Here is a 26634-nt window from a genome sequence, read left to right as displayed (position 1 = left end):
CCTGGGTGGGCTTCGGGGGCCGGGCTGGAGGTCCTTCCTGCTGGTGCTGATTTCAGGAGCTGGGGCCCGAGGGGTTCCCTGGGCCAGGGTCCCCCGTGCTGTCGCGGCTCATTCTCCTCAGGCACAAAGGCGGCTTTCACAGCTGCTGCTAAGCCCAGAGCTCCTCAGACAGGCTTAGGGCGATTGATCCTGACAGAGGGGCCGGTATCGGCAGGTGGCCCGGACGCCCTCCTGGGGTTTCTGTGGCTCCTTACCTCCCAGGCCCCTGCCTCTCTCGGGAAGGGAAACTGAGGCAGCTGGGGTTGAGGAGAAGCGAAGCAGACCTCTTACTGTGCTGTAGGCAGCTCAGGCGCGGCGGGTGACATCCTGCCGGCCCAGCGGGCAGGACGTGGCCTTCTTGCCAGGCTGGGCTCTGCTCAGCAGACAGGGAGGCTGTTTGGGGTGGCCCTGTGGGGCTCAGAGCAGGCCTGCATGGAGATGTAAGCCTCAGGCTGGACAGCCCCATTAATAATAGATTTTTGAAGACACTTTTGGCCAGGGCTTTCCCAGAGCAGAGACTCTGAGAGCAGAATACTTCATTCAACGGTGCAGCAGTCCAAGTGAGGAAAGCTGAAGGGCAGCTGGTCTGGGCTCAGGCCAGGAAAATGTCTGGAGGCCAGACTCTAGGCCTGGGGCCAAGTTCTTGAAGTACCCCTGGCAGTCCCCTCCTCTCTTTGTCACAAACATGGGGCAAGATTAAGACTGGAATCGTCTTGGGCTTGAGTCTCTGCTCTGTTTTACACAGCTGTGTGACCCAGGGGACATGGTTTGAGTTCTGTGAACCTCAGTTTCTTCTTCTGTGCGTGTGGGGTCAGATAATCATACTGCAGAGGGTTGCTCTGAGGGCTGAAAGGGGAAAGTGGGTGCAGCTGAAGCCATCGTTTTGTTAAAGCATAAACCAGATCATGTCATTCCCTGTTTTATCACCTTCCTCTTGACCAAAGGGCAATAACAACAGCCCCACCCCATGGGGCTGTGAGGATGAGATGAGGTAATTCACGTAAAGCTCTGCACAGAGCATCTTTGGACCACAGCAATTCTCCAGAGAAGTTGGGTGCTACGGTTATGATGCTGTTAATAATTGTGACAGTAAACCCACTGCCATCGGCAAGTCCCAGGCAACCAACCAGTCCATTAAGCACAATACCATTCCTAAGAACTGGGCGGGGGAGGGGCGGGGTGGCGGGGGACTTGTCCCCCTCCCCTTTCCTCTAGGACAGTGCCTGGCACAGAGGAGGTGGCGATGTTGTAAGAAATGGCAGCTGGTTGTACAGTCAAGGGTTAGGTGGTCCAGATCTGGCTTTGCCCGTGGAATGAAACCCCCCAGGGTTCACACAATGATCATGGCTCACACACACGATCTAGCAAGTCCTGCTCACCTCTCGGACCTCATTTCCCACTCACCTCTCTCCCTGACAGTTCTCGGATCAGACCACCTTTCCTCTCACCTAAGGACTGTTGCACTCGCTGTTCTCTCTGCCTGGAATGTTTCCCATCTCTCTCCCTTTACTCTATTTTTTTTTGATCTTTGCATGTTTCTTTCCTTTTGATCCTCTAGGCTCAATTATCGCCTTCTTGAAGAAGATTTCCCTGTCTCCCTATGCAAAGCAGCTTCCCAGGCTTTCTGTTTATTACCTTTTCATAGCATTTAACAACAACTGAGATGATATTATTTCTGTGTTCGTTGTTTGTCTTCCCCACCTGTAATGGCAGCTCCACAAAGGCTGGGACCTGGTCTGTCTTGTTCATCAGGTTATACCCTGGAATTAGAATAGTGCTTGGCACACTGCAGATTATAGAGGATTAAATAAAACAATCTAAGTATGTAGAGTGCTCGACGCAGCCCTGACTCATCGCGAATGCTCCCCGAATTGCAATTATTAATACTGTTGTTATTGTTGTTGCTATATTTCCCTCAATACCCATGCCCCCTCGGGCAAGCAAAAATGCGGATCTTCCTTCTGAGCCTTCTCCTGGGTCCAGCCAGCCCCTGCCACAGCTGCTCTCCGTTCCTTTTCTTCCTGTTCCAATCATGCCTGAGGTACAGCTTCTGATTCTCTGTAGTAAGGAGAGTGTCCACAACATCGTAAAGGGCAATGACAAAACTGGCAGTCAGTTGGCGCAGGAAAAATGCCATAAGTCAACCCTGAAGATCAAACTCCTTTGGCAACCATCCCAAAACTATGCACAAGCTTGGCTATTGGTGGGATGGGAGGAGATAAAAAGGAATTTTACACATTTATTAATTTTTTCCCCTCTGCTTGGAGTCCTGCTGAAATATGACTTATGAGCTACACTAAAAGCCTGGTTGACTGGGGGCCTCTACTGGCTGAAGGTCTGAAGCCAGGCTTCTTGCAGGATATGTGTCCAAAACGCAACATTTGGACCCCATGCCATGGGCAAGAGGAACGAGGGTGGTGGCCTTGGAGCCTGGCACAGGGCCTGGCGCAGAGGAGGTGCTTGAAATATAGACACAATGGTTTATACAATGACTAGTTGGTAGTGAATGAGCAAGGACCAGGTATTCTAGGTTCAGCTTTGCCTTGTCTCACTTTGTGGCCTGGGCAATGTTCTTAGCCTCTCTTTCTCCACCTGCACAATGGGGACAAACATTTGCTTATAGAAGGAAGCAAGGCTTGCAAAATGTGGGAGAGTTTTGAAAAAACGAGTTCCAAATCTCTCAGATCTACTTCCTCTCCACCTCTCCCAAAGCAATGATGGTAGATGATGAGAAAATTGACTCAAAATGTCTGCAGAGGCATTCAGGAGGAATAAGAGGAAGAGGAGAGAGAAGAGGGGAATGAGGAAGGGGGAGGGGAGGAGGAATGGGGGATTGGACACTGTTTACCTCAGTATAGTTTTAGGGCAAATGTTTCTGAAGAGTTGTTTCTATAGTGATGGAGATAGACTGGGATTCCAATCCTTATTCTGAGGCTCCTTAGCTGTGTGACTTTGGACAAGTCACTTGATCTCTCTGAACCCCATTTTCCCCGTGAGTAAAAGGGGATAACAATGGCCCCAACCAAAGGGCCCGTGAGGACGAAATGAGGTAATTCATGTAAAACTGCGCAGAGCATATTTGGACAAGAGCAATTCTCCGGAGAAGTTAGGCGATGTTTTTATGATACTGTTAATAATAGTGATGGTAAATCCATTGCCCATTCGCAAGTCCCAGGAAACCAGTCCGTTAAGCACACCTTTCTCAAAAACTGAGCGGGCTCCAGAAACCTTGCCACACTTCCCTTTCTAGCTTGGGCTGCCACCTAGTGGCGAGGATCAGAATTACAGCCACTGGAAAGATCCTGTGGCTGAGAAAACCAATAGATAACATACATTCTCCCTCATCACTCCATCCTGGGAGAGAGGAGAGGCAGGTTGGTGGGGAGGGGATAGAGAAGTAGAAGCCCCAAATTCTGAGGCTTTGAGTGGCTTGCAGAGATTCCTGAAGGCTTGTCCACTCCGATGATGAGAAAATCAGCCCCCAAGTCTTACGCATTTTATTTCCTGAATGTCCCTGGGACCAGGCCCCTTTTTTCCATCTCCTGGTCCTGGCCAGCACCCTCCCTCCTGGGGTGATACAGCAGCCTCCTCACTGACCTCCCTGCCTCCATTCTATTCTCCATACAGCAGCCAGGAGGAATTTTTTTTTTAACTGCAAATCTCTCAGTGTGTCCTCCGTGGCCCCTGGACAAAATCCAGGCCCCTTTGTCCAGCCAACAAGGCCTTTCAGGCTCTCACTCCTGCTCGCTCTGTCCTTACCACCTGCCCTCTGCCTCTTCCAGTGAGGAGGCTGCTGTATCATCCTAGGAGGGAGGGCGCCGTCCAGGACCAGGAGATGGCATGGGGATGGAAAAAAGGGGTCCGATCCCAGGGACATTCAGGAAGTAAAATATATTAAGACTTGGGGGCTGATTTTCTCATCATCGGAGTGGACAAGCCTTCAGGAATCTCTGCAAGCCACTCAAAGCCTCAGAATTTGGGGCTTGTATTTCCCTCTGCCTCTTCCAGCTTCCAGGCCTTGTTCATGCTGTTCCCTTGGTTGGCACACACCTCCTCCCCCTCTTTGCCTGTAGGACTCCTAAGCATTCGCAGGGCTGAGTGTGGCAGCTGCTTCCTCCAGGATGCCTTCCCTGATCCTGCAGTCCTTTCCCCAACATAGCCTTTATCAAGCTATATTGCCTCTAGATCTGTGTCCCCCCTACACTATGAGCAGGGACTGTGCCTGATTTCCTCCCCACAGTACCCTCAGTGCCTACCCAGTTCCTGACACATATCAGGTGAGAAATAACTGTTGAATGAAGAAACTGGCTCTTAATGGGCAATAGAGTCAGTGACATAGACTCAACCCTCTACAGCTATTTTTTTGGACTTTCTGTCTTGCTCCAATCCCGAGGTGACCTGGGGATCCCTGCAGTGGTCACAATGCCCTGGAAATAATGCTGAGAATCTAACAGGCGTTTTCCACTTTGCGATGCACCCACCATCGGGGCCCAGGGTGCCTGGCTCTGGAATGCTGTCTCCTTGGTAGGTTTTGGTGGTACAACTGATGGGCTCCTTTTCCATAATCCCATCTGGAGGATGAGCCACCTGAGCCCTGCGTTTAGTAGAGGAGAGACAGGCAGGAGTGGGCATGACTCGCAGTCTCGGCCTCATGCAATAGCACGTGGCCTCTCCCACAGGCTCCAGGTGGTAGCGGCAAGTGCATCTCCTTCACTCTGGGCTTTTCCTTATTGAGAACTGATGGTTTAATGACAACAATTCCTGCAGGCAGGTGGTCTTGTCTCCTAGTCAAGGCCCGTGCTCAGTTCTATCCAGGGGGCCATGCCCACTGCCTCTCATAAGATGGGTCCCCCGGAAACCAACTTTGGGATAAGGATTCCTGTGCAGGTGATTTATTAAGGACTGGCCCCCGGGTGACATGGAGAGGAAGTGAGACAGAGAGATGGGGAAGGGGAAGCAACCAAACAAAGGGACACTTTCAGGCAAAGTCCCCGCTTCAGTTCGATCCCATGGGGAGCTCTGGAGCGTAAATTAAGCCTCACGGCTGTCCTGCCCCAAGGCAGGGAGCTGGCCAGGAAGTCATTAGCTATGGCCCATCCTGGGGTGACATAAACTCTGGCACTTTCTGGTCTCTATTCTTTGCACCTGTGAGCAAAGGAGGAGCGAGTAGCCAAGGACGGTTCTTCAAAGATGAGCACAGACTGACCGGTCTCAGCAAAAGCTGCCTTTCTAAGCTCCCCAGTCTCCAGGAGACCCTTTCCCCAGTTCTCTGATTCATCCCCATTGACATTTTCTCAATATTCTTTAGGGTGTTGTGCAATGCAGCTTCTAGAAGAGTACCATGTGTCTTCTCTTATAACCAGAGGGCCACCCCATGTCCTTTTGAAATAGTGACCACTGCCAAGAGCTCTGCCTAGCCCTGTTCCTGGCCACGAATTCACTTTAGCAGTCTTTATTGGTTCTCTTTCAGTTTTATAAGGCATTCTTGCTCGTTGTAAAGAAAAAAAAAAAAATCCAAACATACAGTGGTAGTTTATGGTAATAATGGAAATTTCCTTCCACCTTCCTTCCCAGAGTGAGTATCTGGCCAGATGTTTGATTTATTTTTTTTCTCTTCATTGAAAACTTTTGGTGCTGTGGCTATTTTATCACATTTAATGCCTATGAGCCCCTGAGAGACACGTCTGGCTGGCTTTTCTGTTCAGCTACACTACCCGTGATAGGTTAACTACCGGTTAGAACAGAAGTGAGTCAGTTAAGAGAGAGGGAATGGCTCTGTCTGGGTCCAGGGCTTGCGGAAGTTCCCCCTGAAGTTTGACTCAATTAGTCCTGGGGGTGGGAAAAGAAGGGCATGGGGGGTCAGCGGCAGCCCTTTGTCATCCCTGACTTTAGGTGTGGGTGGAGGGCCTGGCCGTTTGGAACAAAATGGGAGGAATGAAGCAAATTTGTTTGCTATGCAGAGCTGCCAAGCATTACCTTGATGTGGGCATCTGTGTAGGTGGTTCGTTGGGGGCTGCCAGCAAACTTCCCCTTTAATCCCTGAGAGTGATCTAAAGTGGGTGGGGGAGGAGGCGGCTACGGAACTGGCAGCGTGGCTGGCTGGGCTCCTTCCTCAGCCAGGCCTGCTCAAAGCCGTTCCATAAGGCTCTGAACATTGATCTTGACCCCCACTGCAACTGCGGCCCATATCCCAGCCTGCCATGGCCCCTTTCAAAGTTTCCCACACTCTGTCCTCTCTACCCCAGGCCTCTCGGCACATTTGAAGCCCCCAGGGCTTGGCAACTGTGAGCTCCACACCGGTGAGTGCACAGGCCTCCAGTTTCTGCTGTTCCACGGCTCAAGGCATTTGCACTTGGGGTGTGGGCATCCTCTCCCTGAGCCTTGCAGTGTTCCTGGAACATACCCCAAGAGCCTGAGTGTTTTCTGTTCCTAGGATTTGGTCTAGGGCCCCTTGGCTTTTCTCAGAGCCCCAGGTTGGAGTCTTAGCACCGTATCCCTGGGGCCTCACCACTTCAGTAGGCTCTCGCGGCTGCTATAGACGTCTCTTGGTTCAGGAATCTCTGCGAAGCCAAGGTGGCCACTCTGCCCCACAGAGAGCAGAGGAGAAGGGCCCAGGAATTCACAGGGGCCCCAACACTACCAGGCCTCGAACAGCAACCAATGGGAGGTGGTGCATAAGCGTCCCTGCTCCCTTTGCCCTGACCGACAGGTTTCTGGCGTGGATGCTCTACATCGATTCCTGGGGGGGTCCCTGTGGGGTTAGCGCCCCTCACGCACAGTGGTAGTTGAGTTAACAATACACCCTTTATTGGCTCCTTCTCTTCCCTGTCTTATTTCTCCCATGCCCTTTGGTGTTTCCTAGAATCGCTTCCTAAATAAATCTCAGGGGCTGCTCCTGGGCAACCCACATAAAAACAGCTAGGATGTTTCCCCTGAAGCTCGCCCCACAATCTGGCTATTCTCTCCAGCCTTTGTCAGATCTCCCCACTTCTTCCTCTCTGGCTATCATTCAAACAGCAGGTGAAGACAATGTTCCCGGTGTCTGGTCCTCCAGGTGTGTTCCCGTGGGTCTCACACCTTATACCGAGAACCGCGGGTTCTTTCCACACCTAGACGAAATTCCTATGAGATCGACCTCTTTTTCCACCTGCTTAACCAGGTTCCCGAAGCTGTCACCGACCTGTTCAGACTTGTAGCCTAAGCAATACCAATCTAGACCATTTCGACCCCGGGGGGAAATGCTGCACGCTGAGTGGTCAGAGAGTTCTTTCAAAATCAGTAGAAATAATATTTAATTGTGTCCGGCTGTGGGCAGTACATCTTCTCTTGGGGGAGATGGTCCGCAGTTCCCGCGGGAAGCACACTTGTTCTCTCCACAGACCACCTGCTCCAGAAGGACGCTCCGAGGATGGCCTCCTCTCGGCAGGAAGCCTCAGCCCACGAGAGGGTTTTGTTTCTGTTCTATACAAGGACCCTCAGCACTTGCCGTGCTGCTGCTCCTGCTCCACTCTCCTCCTCCACTGTCCGTTGACTCCTGCCAGTTCAACTCGCAGCAACCCAGGAAGAGCCACGGTTGCCCTAAAATACCCTCTGGGGCACACAGCCCTCCAGCTCCAGTAGCTCCGGCCAGCCCTCGTATTTGTTTGTGTCTGGGTTGTTCTTCAAGTACTAGAGAGAGACAGGAGAGAGAAACGTGGACAATGGAGAAGGCTGTTTAGGATTCATACCTGCATTTGCATTGTGCTTTAAAAATCTAAACGCTTTCATTCACTTCATTCTCATCACTGCCCCATGAGGGGGTGGTGTTGGATATTACTAGCCCATTTCACAGATGGGGAAACTGAGGCTCAGAGGGGGATGCAACTTGCCCAAAGTTTCAGGGATGGGATCAGAGCCTAGGGCTGGGGAAGGGGGGGGGGATGGGACAAACACCAAGCGTCAGGTGGGGTGGTGGTGGTGGGGGGCTTAGTGCTGGAGTGCTTTAGCCCCTCTCCCAAATTCTCTATCACCCCCTCTAGGACATTCCAAATAATGATAACAACAATAAAAAGAAGCATCCTAGCCCTAAGAAGTACATCCTATTATCCCGTTATACAAACGGGGAAACTGAGGCACAGAGGGCCAAGGTAATTGCTTATGGACACCCTGTTGGTAATATGTAATATGAATTAAAATTAATAATAAATATATGAAGAGAATAAAATCAGTTAAGATTACGTTTCAAGTGCTCAGGCTTAGTTCATGGAAGAAAAAATGTAAATGGCAAAATCTACCATTGCGATAATTGTGGCTAACCCTTAGGAAGAAAGAATAAATTCTAGATGTTGTTTCTCTGAAACCCAGATTGCCATGTTTGAGAACAAAAGACATGATGGTTTTAACTACAGCATGGTCTTTGATTCATTTTTGGGTGATAGGTCCCAGTCAGCTGATCATAAATTTCAGATAAAAGATGGTGTTGAATTTCCTCTACTTACATGGCTCCTCTTTGCTGTCTTGGCTCAGTTTTGATGGGTCTGGAAGCTATGCTTTAAGGAACTCTTCCTAGAGAGTCCCGCCCCTCCCCTCTTCCCCCCAACCTCCACAGGGACATCTGGAGACCCTGGCTCCTGCCTCCTGTGCTCTTTACCCAGAGGGCATAAAAGGGGAGCCCTCTCCTTTTCTTCTCTAGCACAAGCTACTTTGGACTATTCCTTATTTTTAAAAAGTAATTTCTCATCGCCCAAATACTGTTTCTTGGAAACACATATATCCGAATTTGGCTCACATTTTCCAGACAAGGCAAAAACCCTTGCAGCCCCATCGTGGTCCCCTCCCTAGAGTTCAGCTCTCGGCCTCTTGACTCTACCCCTTCTCTGTCTCCGCAGCCCCCACCCCTCCAGGCTGCTGTGTCACCTCCTCCCGGCCTCTGGCTGTTCCCCTTCCACAGTGCTCTCCACGCTCAGCCAGCGAGGCCTTTCTGAAAGTAACCAGGACAGGGGATCTCTGTGAGGCAGCAGACCTGGTCGAGAAATCCAACTGTGTCACTGAGTAGCTCTGAGACCTGAGCGAGCTGGTTAAAAACCCTCCAAGGCTGAGAATCCTCCTCTGAGAGATGGGATGATGACTGTACTGACCTCACAGTGGGTGTTAATAAGACCCTACGGGGAACCTGCTCTGCTGCTCCTGTATAGAACAAGCTCTTGCTGAATGCTAGGCTTTCCTATTATCAGTCTGCTCTTGTCACTCTCCCTCTTAAACTTCTCATAGCTCCTCATTGCCTTCAGAACAGAGTCCGTGCTCCTCATTGGTCCTATATGTCCAAACCATGGACCCGTGGCTCTCCAGGTCTTGAGTCTGGGCAGAGTGGAATGTTCTCACCACCATGCCAGGAAGGTCTGGCCAGTTCTCCCAGGTCTCAGGATTGCTCTGAGCTGGGGATGCACAGATAGGGACTGCTATCGACAGGGGGAGAAGGCGAAGCATTTCCCTGGGGGCCCCAACCCTCTGTCAACTCTCCCTTCTTCCTGGGAGCACCCCTCAAACTCCACCTCTGGGTGCCTCCCTGGCCCCCTCTGCTTGGGCCACCCCAGGTAGTGACTCTGGAGCCCCATATTGTGGACCCCTCCTGACTTTTTCAGCCTACTCAGGGCTCTCCTGTGTTCCCTTCTTGGTGCAAGTTCACCTCCATAGCGAACTTAGAAGAGGCCTTGGTCTCCCCTGGTCCAAACCCTCCCCTTTACAGGAGGGGAGACTGAGGCCTGGGGGAAGGAGGGGCTTGGCTAAGGTGGCAGAAGCCAGGCATCCTGCCCGCTGCCCTGGATTCCCCTCCTCACGCCACGCAGGCTTCATCTCTACATTCATTTCTCTTTCTTCCATGCCTCACTTTCCTTCCGCCCGTCTTTTCTCCTTTTCTTTCTCCTTTGTTGGCACTCATCTATGTATCTGTGCATTTATAAAATGGTCAAGGCTACTTCCTGCTGGGGGATTAGCCAATTGGGCCACCCTGACCCCTGAGGTAGATGACGGCCAGGTGACCCTTCCCACACTGTCCTGTGTGTTCTTCCCAAGGCCCCTCTCGCCCGCCCCTTCCTTGTCCAACCATCCCTGGCCACTGTCCTCCCTTCACTGGGATGAGGAGGCTGCCAGTAACCCACCTGCTCAAAGGGGCTCTTATTCTTGATGTCTCTGGCCCCTAAGAAGACCCAGCTGTCCCGGAAACCCAGTTGATTTGCATAGGAGCTGCCCAAGTTGGAGAAGAGCTTCCTGATTTCGTCATTCATTCTGTAAAGGACCAGAAAGGACCGTCAGGCAGCACGATGGGAAAACGGGTTCCTCAAGCTCTCGGCCCTCCCTCCGCCACGTGCAGGCCCCGCTGGAGAGTCGCCTCGAGAGGGACAGGGCGGAGGGGACAGGATTCTTCTCTGAAGGCCACCTGGAGGGAGCTGGAGGGGTGTTAGAACAGTTTTGCTTTCATTTACAAATGCAATATATGTTCATTTGGAAAATACGGAACATCACAAAGTAACTAAAAATTACTTACGGTTTCAAACCCCAGACATAATCATTGTCAAATCTTAATATATTTCTGTCATGTCTTTTTCCCCCCGTGTACTGGGGAGTCATACTAACCCTTTTGTACCTTGCTTCCCGCCCTGCACCCCTCCATTGAATACTGAAGGATGAGCATTCTTCTATGTCCTTAAATATTTTCTACATCATCATTTTTGATGAAGTATGTACGTCCTCTTTTAGGTATATGTAAGGATATGTCATCTATCACTGTCACTATATGTCATGATTTCTGTAGCTAGTCAGTTATATTGGACCGGGAGAGTGTGTCCAGTTTTTCGCTGTCGTAACTAACTAAGGCTGTGGTGATTCTCCCAGAACATCTCTTTGTGCACGTGGCTGGTTATTTCCTTAGGAGAAGTTGCCAGAAGATGGAGCCGGGAAGAGAGCGGGAAAGGGCACGCAGGGTTTGCGAACGTTTGGTTTGCTTCTCCCTTTAACCTGGCAAGCGGAGGCTCCCACTTACTTGGTCCCTGGGTCATCGTAGGAGGCCACTAGCACCAGCTCATCCTCCAGAATTTCTTTAAGAAATTTCACCAGGGGCATAGCATCTGGGGGAAGAAGGAAAACAAGGTGCAGGTCATTCAGGGGAAAGACTGCTGGTCACTCTCATCCTCTCCTACTGCCCTAATGACCCAGGAGTGGCCCGGGCAGGCTGACCTCTGAAGATCAGGGGCCAGAAGGAGGCGGCATCCTGGGGTGGAGCCCCCCTCACTGAGTGAGGGCATCTTCCTTTAGGTGGTCTGGGGCCAGTTCTGGAATTTGAAAGTTCCTCAGGCGTTCTGATGGATAAATAGCAGGGCTGACAATTACTGATCTGAGGAACACTGGGGCCTTTCGCCCAGGGGACAGAGCACAGTCATCTCTCAGGAGCTCTGGGCTCTTTGTACACACCCCGCAACCCCTTTCTATACTGGTTAAGAGCTCAGCCTGCCTGTACTGACTATAGTTATCTTTTAATTAAAGTATAGTGAACATATACTATTAGTTTTACATGTACAACATAGTGATTGGACATTTATAAACCTTATGAAGTGATCACCACGATAAGTCTAGTAACCGTCTGTCACCGTACAAAGTTAAAGTATTATCTAGTATTATCGACTATATTCCCTGTGCTGTGTACTACACCCCTGTGATTTATTTATTTTATGACTGAAGTTCGTACCTCTTATTCTCCTCCACCTTCTTCATCCATCCTCCCACCCTCTTCCCTTCTGTCAGCCATCAGTTTGTTCTCCATGTCTGAGAGTCTGTTTCTGTTTTGTTTGTTTGTTTTTAGATTCCATACACAAGTAAAATCATATGGTATTTGTCCTTCTGTGTCTGACTTATTTCATTTAGCATAATACCCTGTAGGTCCATCCATGTGGTCGCAAATGACAAGATTTCATTCTTTTTTTATGGCTGAATTTCATTCTTTTTTTATGGCTGAGTAATATTCTATCGTACTCATATATATCATATCTTATTTGTCCGCTCATCTGGTGACGAACACCTAGGTTGCTTCCGTATCTCGGTCACTGTAAATAATGCTGCAGTGAACATAGGAGGGTGCATCCGTCTTTTTGAATTAGTGTTTTGGATTTCTTCAGAGGGCACGTCCACTGGGACGTAGGCAACTGGGGTCAACTGGGGTCACCGAGAGAGAACTTTAGGCTCCTTCAACTCCCCAGCTCACATCAAGGAGCAAGGCTCCATTTGTATCTTTCACACTTTCTAGCACTTGGCAATTGCGAAGTCTCTGCATCTGACAGAGAGCAGGCCTAGGCACAGGCCTGGTGCGGGGCGGGCATCAGCTCCCTGCTCACTTCTAGGACACTGATTTGTTTCTGTTGTGCTTATATTTTCGATCAAAAAAGCAATAACGGCTTTCTACTTAGGGCAATGATATAAATTCTTTTTTAAAGAAATATTTATTTACCTTAAAAAAGGGGGCTGATTTAAAGAACGATATTAAAAATGCAGATGGTTCTCTGGGTATGGTGTAACCTGTGTAAGGAGCTCTTGAGTGGTCAGCGTATGGGCAAGTCTGGCCTAGTGGGCGAAGCTGGGGCTACGTCTGCCAAACACGGAGGAATAATAGACCCGCTCATGGCGTTTCCGTAAAGATCAAATGTGACGATGACGCGGGGCATTTAGTCAGTACATTACAACGGAATTACAATCATTAGTAGGATCAGCTGTGTAATTTTGGGGGTTCAGTGCAAAATAAGAATGTGGGGGCTTCTGTTAAAAAATTATTAAGAATTTCAAGACTGTGATGGCAGAACTTCCTGAGCTTCCTCTAGGTGTGAGGCCTGCGTGACTGCCTGGCCACAGACCACTCACCCACGAAGCCACCCGATTCTTAGTGTTCCGTGAGAGTGCCTCGGACCTAGGGGAGAAATCAAGCCCCCTCCACACAGGGCCAGCCGCCGTCTGGTTCAGTCACACGGAGGCCTCCAGTCAACGACCGCAGTGGCTCTGTTAGTGAAATGGCCCTTGAACTCTTGAGATAAAAGAATGAGCTCGGAAAGTACCATTAATTCATTCGGAGATATCAAGATCTGGCTCTTGTCTGGGATAGACAGTGGATATTTGGAGAAAACAAAGTGTGCCTTCCGTCCATGAACATTTTACTTTAAGAAGCCATTGTCCGTCCTCTTTTGTTTCCTGAGGGAAGGGGCACCTTGTTCTCAAAATGCTTCCGTTTCTGGTTCCTCATCAGCCACGGTTACGTCCAAGTTCATAATAAGGCATATGAAAATTAGTTTCGCCTTTTTAATTATTTTTTTCCCCTTTTCATTCTGACAAATGTCCTCCCTGCTTCTGAATCATGTGGACAGAGTGAGGGGGGAGGGAAGGGAAGGGAGAAGACTAAATGAGCTTCCTGGGCTCCCCCTACCAGCCAGGGGGCCCTTTCCACGGATCATTGCAAGTTACCATTTAATCCTCACGTCGGTTTTATCAAGTGGACACTATGGTTACGTCTATTTTATAGTTGACGAAACTGAGGTTCAAGAGGTGTCACCTGCCTCAGATCATGCAGCCCGAAGTCTCAGACTCCAGAGACTGGACCTTTTCCATAGACCTGGCCCCATCCATGCAGACCATCTTTGGGGTCCTGGACAGAGAACAAATGGAGGCCTCTGGCCCTTGGCCCACGGCCCGGCCCCTCTCTTCTCGCACTGTCTCCAGCTTCACCCTGCACCGGAAGGGCCTTGCTCGCCTGCATGTGGACATCCCAGTCGGCCTGTGTAAACTCCATCCACGCCACACTCCCACTCAGCAACAGCCACCCTATGGCCACCCCTCAGTCCTGGGGTGTGCCTGCAGCTTGGGGGCACACCTGAGGAGGCCTGTGTGGGCCCTGCGGCAGGCTCCAGGCAGCATATCTCCTGGCCTGCAGACCCCACCGGCAAGGTGGGAGGCGGCTGGAGGATGGCCATCACGAGACCTTCTGAAGCCCCAGGCCCAGGCAGGGTCCCAGCTGCCCGTCTGACAGGGCGGTGCTGCAGATCTCCCCCAAACATGCTTCGGCTGTGACTCTCGGGCAGCAGGTTCCCATTCCCCACATTTCAGCCCCTCTGTTCACAAAGCCCAGAGGTCTCCTGCTCTCTGCTGCTTTCTCCCATCTTAGGGCCATGGGTTTAGGTGGGTGTAGTAGTCAGCTAGGTTTTCCCTGGAGGTGGAGGCAAAGATGGGGGATTCAAGAGAGAAGGAAGCCAGCTGATTGGCAGCAGCAAGGCCCCTTCCACTGTGCGAGGAGCTGGGGCGAGTAGGTCACATGCCCGGCAACCTGCGATGCCCGAGCCCGGAGCTGGCCCTGTGAATGCAGGGACCTGGGAGGGAAACTGAGTACAGCTGAGCTCTGAGAAGTGGGCTGAGTTCATCTGTCCCCATGGAAACCAGTCCTTGTAAGGCCCAGACCTCATCCTGGCTGCAAAGAGCCATCCTGGTGCTTTTCAGTCCTTGCCGAGGCTCCTGTTCACTCCTTGCTGAGGCAGGGTTGCCAGCTGGGCAGCGGGTGGCATACTGGTCCCGGCGCTAATTCCACACATTTCAGAAGATGTCAGGAGTGTCGGGTGAGAGTTGTGCCCCCACCCACAGCTTTGCCAAGTGACCTGGACCTATAGTCAGTACATCATAACGAGGAAGCTGCTGACAGGAACCTAGGTGTCCCGGCCTCCAATTCAGGTAGGTCAGTACTCTGTTGCTGGGCTTTGCTCAGGGCAAGGAGGACTGTGACTTTCTAAGAGGTGGCTCTGTGCACAGAGAAGTTCAGAATTCATGTCCGTGCAGAGAGGAGAAAAGACAGCGTCGGAAAACTGCAGAGAGCTTGGAGCCTCAGAGCTGTTCCTTCTGGGCCTTGGGAGGCCTTGTCCTGTCCTTGGGCCCACTTAAAGACCCTCGTAGCCTCAAAATAAAATACCCTCTACCTAGCAGAGTAAACAGGGCTGTACACCCTCCTTAGCACTTTGGCTGCACACACGCCTGGCCTCCGACTGCTTGCACCAGCGTTTCTTTGCCTGAAGGTCTCCTTTGGCCTCTAGATCCTCTCTTGTACCCTGGGGCAGGCCAGAGTGTGAGAAGCTCCAAGGAATCAGGGGCGGGACCCCCCTACCCCATCCCCGCCCCAGTTCCCTTGCTCCTCTGGGATGTGTTTGAGGCTTGTGTTGATACTGGCTCCCAGGTCCCAATGGCCCACAATGTTCTGTGGCTTGATAGCACACTGTACTGGCTGCTTTCCTTTCTCTGTCTTAAATCCCCTCTGATGTTTCCTGAGAACACTTCCTCCCAGACGAAACATTGCACTTGAGTCCTTGTCTCTGGACCTGTGTCCAGGAGCCCAAGAAGACAGCAGAGAGGCATTTCGAAGGCAGCAGGACAATGCGAACTCCCACCATGTCTCTCTCTGGTTGTCTTCTGTGAAGTCGAGAGCCAAGAACCCTGGCACTCTGCTAGCTCTCCTGCCACAGGAAGGAGCTCAGCCCACCCACGACTTCAGTGCCAACAGAGGTGCCTACCTCCAGAATACATGTCGAAACACTCCTTTTTCAGCACCATTCCTGTGGATCCTGAGGGATGAGAGAGCAGAACTATTATTTTCCATAATGTGTCATTCTGCTTGTCATTTTGTGGAAAACTACTACTCTTTAGTCTAAGGTCTAAAGATCGAATAATAATGGAATAAAATCAGGTCTGATCAGAAAGCGTGCAGGACTGAGTAGGTGCCCAATAACCATTGGGCTGATCTGAGAGGTACAAGAACGTAATGGTGGAGGGTCTCTGGAATCGAATAGAATTCAACCATCTGGTCTATGTTATGCCTTATCATTTCCTAATGCACGACTTAGCATTCTGACCTCAATTTTTACATCTGTACAATGGGCTGTGGGAACTAAATAAGATGTATTTAAAATAGCATACAAGATAAAATTTAGCTGCAAAATAGAAATGAAAATAACTACAATTGTCTTTATTATTCCTGCCTGAAAACGAAATCTGCAATTTGACTCCTCTGACTCTTGAAGGGGAAGCGATTTTCAGGGGGCTGAATCATACTCAGTGTCCTGAGTCCAGTAGTCTCAATGGTGTTTGTGGCTTTTGCAGAGGGTCCAAGTCCTATAGAGAAGCAGATGTTCTGGAGGAAAATTGCAGTTCTCACCTTCTACCACTAGATGGGAGTGTTGCAGAGGGGATGGCAGCTCTGCATTTCACCACCAGTCCCTCCCCTCCGTTTCAGTTTGTGGATTCCTGAAGAGGATGGGGCCAGGGGCCAGGGGCCAGGGTAGTGGCAGCTCTCCCGCTGGGTGGGTGGGTAGGGGGAGCTCACATTACAGCCCCTCCCAGATTCTCAGAGCCACTGTTGCCAAGCCCTTGGGGCACTTCACCTGGGACCCTTGGAAAGGGGTCTATAAAGCTGAGAAACTGTTATCAGGTGCATTCGTGGATTTTTCTGGAATTAGGGGGAGGAGATGTAGTTTGAACAGTTTCTCAGAGTAATCTCTGCCCCTAAAAAGGTTAAGAACCACCCATCTTTAACAATCTTTTTGTTGTTCTGGCTCATTATGCCGATGAGGGCCTTGACGCTGAGAGTGATTCCTCGGGCTTCCCCACAGCTGGCGTGTAGTGTGTGCTGCACACATGCTTGGAGACACGTCTAGTGTAGGGAGGTAGTTCTGTTGAGTGATAGGACCTGGAGCCAGCCAGATTGGGTTAAAATCTAGATGATTCAACTGCTGTGTAACCTAGGGCAAGCTGCCTAACCTCTGAGCTCCTGTTGTTTATGTGGAACAAGGGCATACTGAGCATGGTGCCATTCTAGCATGATGAAGTTAAATGAAATAGCTAGCACGTAGTAAATGCTCAATAAATGTTAGCTTTTAGTGTTATCGATGGTTGTTTTTATCTTTGAGCTTTGTGAGGGGTGGGGAAGGAGGCTTCCATCTGGGCTTATCTCATGAGAGACTATTCAAGAGGTCTTCTCTCGCAGTGGTCCACTTAGGGAGGAGAAAACCAGTAAATTTCAGCCATGTCAGTGCAGCCGGAGCTGTTTCCTGCATGCCTGAGGTGTGCTCTGAGACCAGTCTGAGAGCTGCCTGCATGCCCTCCCTACAGGAAGGAGCCACCATCAGAGTGAGTCAAGCCTTCCTCTCCTTAGAACTGTGGAAGAGGCCCACCCTGCTTGGCCTCCTTCCTCTCCCAGCCCTCACCCTTCCCAAGCTCCCAGGAAGTTGGCCAGGGCTCCCCTGTGATGCCCCCTCTGGACAAGGCTCCATCTTTGCTCCAGGCCTAGACATGTCTGTCCCCTGACCCTGCAAGGTTTCTTGACAGGAGAAAATAATTCCTCTCGGGGCAAAGGGTCAGGGTTCCCGTCCTACCCTGTCACTTCCTAAGTGCTGTTGTGTGGTTATATGGTCGTGCCACACACAAGCTTCACCCTTTCCCTCCCGAGCATCCACCGTGTCCTTTTCCCCTCTGCCCTGACCTTTGTCTCAGGAAGTCTCTCTTAGATCCGGGGAAAGGGCGTTCACTCCCCATCTCTGAGCTGAAGGCACAGAGGCGCGCCTTGGCTGGGGCCCGACCACCTGGTCCTTACTGATCCCTGTAAACTTGCTCCCTCCTGAAATGTGTCCCTGGTTCAGGCTTGGCTTGCAATTGGCCTCCCATTCATCGCCCACTGGAGATGCAGGGTTAGGGAGACTGTGGGCCTCGCCTTGGGTCTCCTTGTCTCCAGCTTCCCTACTCCAGGCCTGAAGGAAGTTTCTGTAATGCAGGGCGGGGCCTTTCTGAGGCTCCCTACTGCCCTCTGCTTCAAGCCAACACTTTGCAGCAGGACCTTCAGCCCCTCACCCTCTGACCCTGCTGGCCTCCCCATGCCTCTCACCACTGCCTGCTTCCATGGTGCAGCCAAAAGACCGTGTGGGCCTATGTTGGAGTCTTTCTTCTCCCTTCTTCCTTCCCCGTCCCCTGCACAGTGTTCCTCCTGCCTGGAAGGAGCCTCCCCCACTTTTCTCCTGGTCAATCCCTACTATCCTTCAGGCCTCACTTGACCATCACCTCCCTCTAGAAGCCTCCCCTGACTACCCATGCCCCTAGCCTTGTGTCCCAGCTCCCAGAGCCATGCTTCCTTCTCCTTCATATATGGTCACCACACTGTGATTGTTTGTGAACTTCATGGATACCCACAGGGGTTGTGAAGCCAGGGCCTGCTCTTCTAGCTAACAGCAGAACCCCCAGTGCTCTATACAGGGCCTAGATCATAGTAGCTGTTGTTGAGATTGTTGAATGAATAAAGGTGTGCACTCAGCTTGTGATCTCACATTGTCATTTGTTGTCCCTTATGGTTTCACGTGTGTTGGTTTAAGCCTCAGGGTGACATTGAAGATGGGGTCATGTTTCATAGAAAAAGCGTATCCCACTGGGACAGGCTCACATGGCAGGCGCCCGGCCAGGACTTCTGTAGGTCCGGGTCTTTGGGACCTTCTGTTCCCACCGGCCAGCCAGGCCTCCCCTCTTGACACCCCCGGGATCATGGTAGGAGCTGAGCCAATGTTGGTCGAATGAATGTACAACTACCTTCTCCCCGCCCCTCCTCCCCAGTGCTAAGAGTGCGGTGGGGATGTCTGGGGGCGCGGATCAGCAACTCACCATTCACCAGGACAATGTTCAGGCCTCTGCCCACATTGTTTTTCACAGGACTCATGATCCTGAAAAAGAAACGAGAAACAAAACAAAATACAACAGTTGGTCCCGAGTGTGGAACGAACACTATGCTGTTGCGACGCTGGAACTCTGAGGGGACCACGTGACGCGATGCGGAAGCATCGGGAAGCGCACAGAATAATTTGGGCCATCTGTTTTCTCCTGCAAACGAGCGGTAGGCTGGATTCTCTGAGGAGTCTCTCATGATGTGTTTGGACCAAACAGTCTGCTCAGAGGAGAGGGAAGGGCCCTGCTTGGGACTCTGAGGTGTTGGAGGCAGGACCAGCCCACCTCATCATGCCATGAGGAAGGCAAAATCCAGAAGTTGCTGCGGTGTCCAGGATCCCCACGTGGAGCCCAACTGTGTCCCTACCCGCCAGCATCCGCACTCCTGTCTCCTGGAGTTCCTTGGGGAATACTGTCCCTCTCCATCTCGGCTGGGTGGTTTTCAGGACTTCTCCCTCAGGTGTGGACAAGCAGAGCATCCTGTGCTTCTGGCCACAGTGATTGGGCCAGGCGTGGTCATGTGACCCGGGCCAGCCAATGAGACCCAGTCTCGGGACTTTCTTGGGATAATTCAGATGGGAAAGCTCTCCTCCCTGTGGGGTGCTAGGTTGGGCTAACGTGTCAACCCGGATGGAGGCCTCCCTCCTTTACCATATGACAAAGCCTATATTCAGTAGAGAAAACTAAATCTAATGACAGAGGAAAGCAGAGCTGAAGATGGTGAGAGAGGGAGCTTCGATGACATGGTTTGAACCCCTGGCTCCAGCTAGTCCCGAAGCTCACTGCCTCTGGCCATTTGGGTGCGTGAACCACTAAGTTCCCTGCTTTGCCTAAGCAAGTACATTCAGAGTGCTGAATAAAACACCTGTCTCTGGCTTCTTTTGTAGGATTAACTTGCTATCCTATCTGGGTCTTTCTCTTGTACCTGGGTGGAAGTCCTGGCGCCTGCTGCATCCAGGCTTTGATGCCTGGATCTTGATCTTGAACTCTCCCCATAGGCGTCCCCTTTCATAGGAAGACCCGCATGTTGGCTGTCAGACAGACTAGAGTTCAAATCCTAGTTCTACCACCAGTTAGGTGGGCGACCCTGCCTGAGCCTCAATTTCCTCATCTTTGCAAAGGGGAAAATTATAGCCTGGGAGTGTTGGGGGATTGAATGAGATGATGCTTTAAGGACTTAGCAACGTGCTGGCAGACACGGAACTGTTAGGATTATTGTTATTTGTGACTCACCCACCAAGAGCAAAAGGAAGCCTGTGGCAGGTGTGGGCTGGTCTCGGGGCCTGTGCCCCATGGCCTCTGAATTAGCTAATGAATGGATGAGGTAAGAGAAACAAAATACAAGAGTCCCTCTGGTACTTACATGTTGTCTTCAAAGCATATGGTGGGACCCACGACGTTGGCGGCCCCGCTGCAGATTTTAAACGCAAAGAAGTTGGCTGGGCAGGGCCTGCTGAGGTTACACTTAGTCTTCACGACCCCTGGGGAGGAAACAGGCCACCCTTGGCAGGGGCTGTGTGTCGGATCACCATCACCCCAGAACTCATTTCTGGGCTTCCCGTCACAGCCCCAGCACAGTGCCTGACTTAAAACATAAGCCCCCTAGTATGCGCACGTGTAGCAATGAGTGTTGGTTAGTAAGAGTGACTGTGATGAAGAGATTTGCTTGAGAACCTTTTTTCTGGGGCCACAGCAGCCTTTTGAGCTCCCAGAGGCTCCTGTTGACAACCTCGTGGGGGCCTTAGCATGGTAGGTAGGAGCATCTCTCACCCGCGGTTTCTTTCGGGTAAGTCTTCAACCTCCATGCACTTCCTTATCTGTGAAATGGGAGAACTATGGCGCCTTCCCCACTAGGTTCTTGTGAGGAGTAAATGAGCTCAGGTTAATATTGACAATTCTTCTTATCCTCATTTAATCATCACTCTCTTACTGAGCACTTGCTATGGGCTGGAACTTGAGATACAACAGGGGACAGGTAGGCTGAGCAAGCCGTCCCATTCGGTACTTAGCACGGTCCTTGAAACCCACTGAGGACTCACTATGTGGCACCTCTGATTGTTGTGGCTGCTATTAAGACCTGTGTCCTCTCCACAAGGTCCTCACAGGGCAAACACAGGAGGCCCGTGTAAGGCAGGACATGTTGATGGAAACTCCAAACACAGCCGCTGAGCTACTCAGCCCTCAGTGGACTATTCTCGAGCTGGGAGGTCAGCCATGCTCTCAGCCTGGCAGGTTCTAATTTATATTAATGCATGTTTTCACCACCACCTGACAGTTGGGAAGGTATCACTGGGCAGGACTGGTAAACACAGGATTAGAGAAAGTTCCCCTGCAAAGAGAAAGCAGTGGTTGGGCAGCCTCCCTCTCCTCCAGCCCCTGTGCCAGGCGTCTGGCTGAGCCGTGCCACTGCGTGCTTGGAGCATACCCACTGGCTTGGAGCCCCACCTCTGGCCACCTGCCCCAGGCACACCGTGTGCTAGACACTATGGCAAGCGTTTTATATTTATGATCTTGTTAAATCGTTTCAATAGCTCCTATGCCTGGCACAGAGTAGGTACTCAGTAAATATTCTCTGAATGACCACACAGAGCATTTGGGTGAGCTGAGCCTGAGGCTGGGAGGCTCACTGTGGTCGGGATGATTACGTCTCCAGGGCTCTCGCCAGCCTATAGGGAGTTTCTATGTGAATCAGGAAAAAGCACCGCCCGCGGGGGGTGGGTGAGGGGTGGAACACAACCCCCCCCGCCCCCCCCTACAAGGCTTGGCAAGCTCGCTCGTGCGTGGCCCCAGGTGAAGGTGTCCCTTCGTACCTGGCTGGATTTTGGCGCCTTGGCTGAGCGGGCAGCCCTGGTGGTGTGTGTGTGTGTGTGTGTGGGGGGGATGCCTGTCCTAGGCTCTCCTCCCCCTCCCCCTTGAGTTTCAGCACACCCAGAACTCAACCAGGATGTGCTCGCCAGCGAGTGAAATATAGGGGCAGAGACACCCCTGAGGGGTGCTTAGGAGAGAGTGGGCATCCAGGCGTGTGGCTCAGGAAAGAGGGAGCTGGAGAGGGGGACATGACTCCCCTTTCCCGTCCTCTGGACAGGATCTCCACAAAGGGTCCTTTGGCCACCTGCCTCCTCCTGGGGAGATCAGTCCCCTCTTGAGACCAGAGGTTCTCACCTATGCGGGAGAGGCTGTTCCGGGCCTTGGGGAACCGCTGTAGAGTTTGCCCAGAGCCTAATCAACTGCAGCTAAGTCTGATAAACCCCACGTCAATAGGCTGGATTAAGCAGGTTTTCCCAGAATTGATTTTCTGCCCATTCAGTTTTCACGGTCAAGCTGAGGGATGAAGGGGATGATGCCCAGGAGTCTCAGCCCCTGGGAGGCAGGGGGTTTGCTCTCTGGGTTCTGGCTGGGGGGCCGCCTCCACCAGCTGCCCAACCCCTCTGGGAGCCCCTCGTGCTGTTGCTTAGGGTGTAAAGTTGAGCACTGGAGGAGGGTGTAATCAGAAAGCTTGGGTTGCTGCTCTTTAGTAACCTGCTATGTCACTTGCCAAAAATCTCTCCCTTTACCTTTGCCAACTGTAAAATGAGGAAATTGGTTTAGATCAGGGCTGTCAAATAGGTGTCCTCTTAAATGTCAATGGATCTACTATTAGAGTCTTAACAATAAAGCTCTTGAGGCTGCCTGTGGGCTTGGAGGGAATGAGTGCCGGGATTGGTTGGTGAGGTCTACCGTGGGAGCAGCCAAGGTGGGAGGTGGCACGCGTGCTTGCGTTTGCCCTCCTTCCGGCCGATGAGTGTTTGTTCAGCACCAAGATGCTGTGACTCTGTGTCTACCTCATAATATAACTCAGGAGGCTTCAGGGTGATGGGGTCCAGGTGTGGGCTGAATTGCTGGTGTTGATTTTTACAGTCTTTGCTCTTTTTTGATAATCTCTCAGTACACTGGGCCTCCCATACCCCCTCAGTCAGGTAAAATCCCATTCCTGGAGCTGCATCCTCTTCAGTCGCTACCATCTGGGGTTGGAGGCAGTGACCTGGAGGTGTTGCCCCTTTTGCAAGGAGGTGTTGAGAGGGTGGACTGGACCAGATGGGGAGGTCAACTCCCACGCCACCACTCACAACTACACTGCGTTGGCCAAGAGGGTTCAGCTCTCTGAGCCTCAGTTTCCTCATCTATGAAATGCAGGTAGTTATAGCACCTACGCCAGGCTGCGGTGAGAATCGCATGAGGTGCCTGTAAAGTTCCAAATACCGTGTCTGGCACACAGTAGGCACTCGATCATTGTTCCCATTGTCCTCGTCATAACTCTCTCTCCCTTCTACCGTCACACCTGGGGAGCTGGGGTCCCTGTTGTTCAGACATCGGCAGCATCCAGCGTGAGAGGCTCACACCATTCCTGTTCTCCCAGCGCTCGCTCCCCTCTCTACACCTCACGTTCCTAACTCTGCAGCCAAGGTCTCCAGTGGAGCCCCAGCATTCCTTCCCCATAGGCCCTTCCTGCCTCCTGAAGAGCTACCTCCTCCCTGGTGCCTTCTCTGACCCCATCCCGTTGGAAGGGGGAGGGGACTTCCTGGAGCCCCAAACATTTTGCCCCCTGGCTCTTCTACCCCAGTGGACAATCAGCACCCCCTTCCGCTAGCCTCTGGGGCCCCCCATAGTGCGTGACATGCTGCTAGTACTTCGGAGCAGGAGCCAGGAGTCAAGTTTGGGGTCACTGCAGTGGTGATAATAAACACAGCCCCCAGTCTCAGGGCTACCAATCAGATGGGCGTAGTCAGAGGTGGAGTGGGGGTGGGGCGCAGTCTGGACTGCAGAGTAAGAGAATTGGGGGAGGGGGACAGTTGAGCTATTCCTATCAGTCTGAATGGCTGATACCGGGTCACCCCTGCCACAGGGCTTGGGGGCTTCAGAAGGCATCATTGCACCATGGGAGGAGAGAGCTGGACAGACTCTGGAATTGGAGATTTTTCTGAAACCTGCAGGGCAAGGAGGAGAGACCCTGGGTCATCGTGCCCCAAGGCAAAGGGGAGAGTGGGGAGGCACTCACGGGAGTCCTTGGAGACTGAACCTGTTGGAGAGAAGACAGAATCTGGTTAGAGAGAAAGTGCCTTCAGCCCTCCCCTGCTGAATGGATGATGGGGGCTGGGGCCAGGGGAGGGGGAAGAGGGGAATTTAGAGTGGTGTTGGCCTGGCTAAGCAGAATCCACTTCCTGTGGCAGCTGCTGAAATGAACTTAAAGTCGCATCTCATCTGGGGATCCTCCCTCACTTGCCACTGCCACCCTTCACACACACACACACACACACACACACACACACACACACTCCTACACATATACATATGCACAGGTACACACGCATTCAAGTATGCACACATTGAAGCATGCACACGCGCACACAGACATGCACAGAAATTTAGACACACACAGACACACATGAGCACACTCATGCATACATGGACAAAAACGCACACACACACAACTCTCTCATGGTTACAAAGAAGTGGGGCTCAGTTGTGAGACCTACTAGAGCTTGAGCTCTGACTCCTGGCTGTGTGGCTGGGTGTGACTTCTCCTTGACTGCACAGCGGAGGCCATCACACCCGCCGCAGGCTGTGGAGAAGGTCCAGTGAGGTCAGGATGGAAAAGCCCAGCCCAGAGCCTGGCGCCCTGGCCTCAGTGAAGGGAGGAATGTGCAGCTCTGGCTGTTCAGCCATTGGAGTGTCTTCTTCCTTGCTTCTCCCATCACTGACTGCACTGGGCCTTAGGGCCCTTGTTCATTTCCTGACATCTTATTCACACTGTCTCCTGGTTGTTTCTGTGGTTCTACATCAGGTGTCCCACCATACTGGCAGTAAGTCCTAGCAGACAGGGCCCCCAGTGGCCACAGAAATTCTGGGGGAGGGAAGTCTCCTATTTGGGGAGATCCCCACCTGACACGCTTTTTATCTGGCCCTCAGGGAGCTATTCTTCCTAGAGTGTCCCTACCCTCTGCCTCCAAGGCCCCAGGAGTAGGATGGGACCTAGGCTGGGCCAGTCATACATAATATTACATTTCTCTGGAGACAGAGCTTTTTGCTGGGTTGATATATGGCCCTGGGAAAGAGAGAAATGCCTCTTTCAGCTAAGCTGGAAGATGAGCATCTGGAGAGATGGTTGCCATACACCCACCTTAGAAAGCTGCCCATGGAATGAGGTTAAATAGCAACGGGACATAGAGACACTGAGGCTTTGTGGAGGCACCTAGATCCAGCCACACCTGAAGTCCGACATCCATGGACTTCCCAAATATATGACACAAGACATTCCATTTTGTTTAAACCGGTCAGAGTTGGGTTTGTCACTCCCACCTGAAAAATGCTGCCTAATTTGCCAGGTAAATCAGGAGTTCTTAATCTGATTTCTGTGCTATGAACCCCTCTGGTGGTTTGGAAAAGCCTATGAACTCCCCTTAGAATAAATTTATTCTCACTTCTCTTGGTAGAGTTAACACATCCTACTGTAACAGACTGCAACTTATTAAATCATAAAATAGATTGAATTAGAAAGAAAACCAGCTGTATACAACAAAAACATTAAAAAAATTTTGTGCTATAGCAGTATATATGCTTCTATATTAATGCATTAAATATAAGGTGGGGGTGTGTGCAACTGGGTTAGGAACCTCTGAAGTAAATGAATGTCACCTCATCCCGTGCCTGAACACTAATGGGTTTCGATGGTCAATTTTCCCACTGGGTACATTTCCTGCCACTGTACACATTTCTTGAGACTGAATCAAGTTAATTCACTCTTGTGTTTGTACGTTCTGTAATTAAGTCTGTTTGTTTTACCGACTCAGACTATGAGTGGGGGCTACATGTTCCTCATTTCGGGGTCCCTGGGACATAACATAGGTAGCCATTCAATGATCGTTGATTGGAGATAGTTGGGTTTTGAGACAAACAATTTCTAGGGTCTCCTTTTAAACGCTGTATCCTCTCTCACCTCAGTCTGGGGCTCTCTCCTTTAGAGGACACCCCCGAGCTCCACTCCTGCCTTGAGCCTCCTACACTGACCTGGGTCCATCTTCTCCAAAACCATCAGCACAGCCAAATCAACCTCTAGCACATAAAAGCAGTGCCCTGGGCCTGGAGACATGGCAGCCACCTCATATCTACATCTACAAGGGGGAATTGGGCATGTTTCTTAATCTCCCTGAGATTTTCTTTTCTCAGACCACACGTAAAGCCACACCATGGATCACCCCATGGGGCATTTGTGCAGATTAAATGAGACTATGCATGTAAAGCAGCTAGCATCCATCACCCATCCATTACCCATTCATCATCCATCATCCACCCATCTATCCATTCTCCATCCTCCATTTATCCATCATCCATCATCCATCCATCCATCCATCCATCCATCCATCTTTATTTCATTTGTCAAATGTTTACTGAGCATCTGCTCTACACCAGAGAGAGAGATGGATGTATATAAATTAAATCTTTGCCTTCAGGAAGCTCACATTCCAGAGGGTGCAGATAGACAACAATGAAGAAAACGAATAAATAATGGACATAATCATGTATGAAGATGATACTTTGAAGGAAATCGGCTGACATGAGAGAGTCTAAAGTAGGAGGATGGGGGCATGGCTGTGGCAGGAGAAGTCAGGGAAGGCCTCTCTGGGGAGGTAACATCTGAGCAGAGACCTGAAGCCTGAGAAGGAGCTGGCCACAAGGAAATCTGCACGAAGAGGGTTCCACGCAGAGGAAAAAGCAAGTATAGGTGGAAGCCACTCAATGCACAGACAGTTTTCTCCCTCCTTCCCTCCCTCCCTTTTCTTCCTTCCTCTGTTTTTCCTTTTTTCTTCCCTT

At 51.2% G+C, this 26634-nt stretch overlaps 1 protein-coding gene across 1 annotated transcript in view; it reads right to left on the bottom strand.

Annotated features, from left to right (window-relative positions):
* Window positions 1-6754: 6754 nt before the first annotated feature.
* Window positions 6755-26634, bottom strand: part of FAM3D (FAM3 metabolism regulating signaling molecule D) — a 36036-nt gene continuing 16156 nt past the window's right edge. Inside the window, exons 5-11 of the mRNA XM_039858531.1 lie at window positions 25610-25627; window positions 20150-20267; window positions 18727-18785; window positions 15600-15650; window positions 11057-11141; window positions 10176-10302; window positions 6755-7707 (exon numbers count right to left, since the gene is read on the bottom strand). Of these exons, the coding sequence (XP_039714465.1) occupies window positions 7618-7707; window positions 10176-10302; window positions 11057-11141; window positions 15600-15650; window positions 18727-18785; window positions 20150-20267; window positions 25610-25627 (548 nt within the window). The 3' untranslated portion in view covers window positions 6755-7617. The remainder of the gene's footprint in view (window positions 7708-10175; window positions 10303-11056; window positions 11142-15599; window positions 15651-18726; window positions 18786-20149; window positions 20268-25609; window positions 25628-26634) is intronic.

Source organism: Pteropus medius, unplaced genomic scaffold (assembly GCF_902729225.1).
Source record: "Pteropus medius unplaced genomic scaffold, Ma_sr-lr_union100, whole genome shotgun sequence".
Classification (NCBI taxonomy): Eukaryota; Metazoa; Chordata; class Mammalia; order Chiroptera; family Pteropodidae; genus Pteropus; species Pteropus medius.
This window is presented reverse-complemented; position numbering and strand designations above follow the sequence as displayed.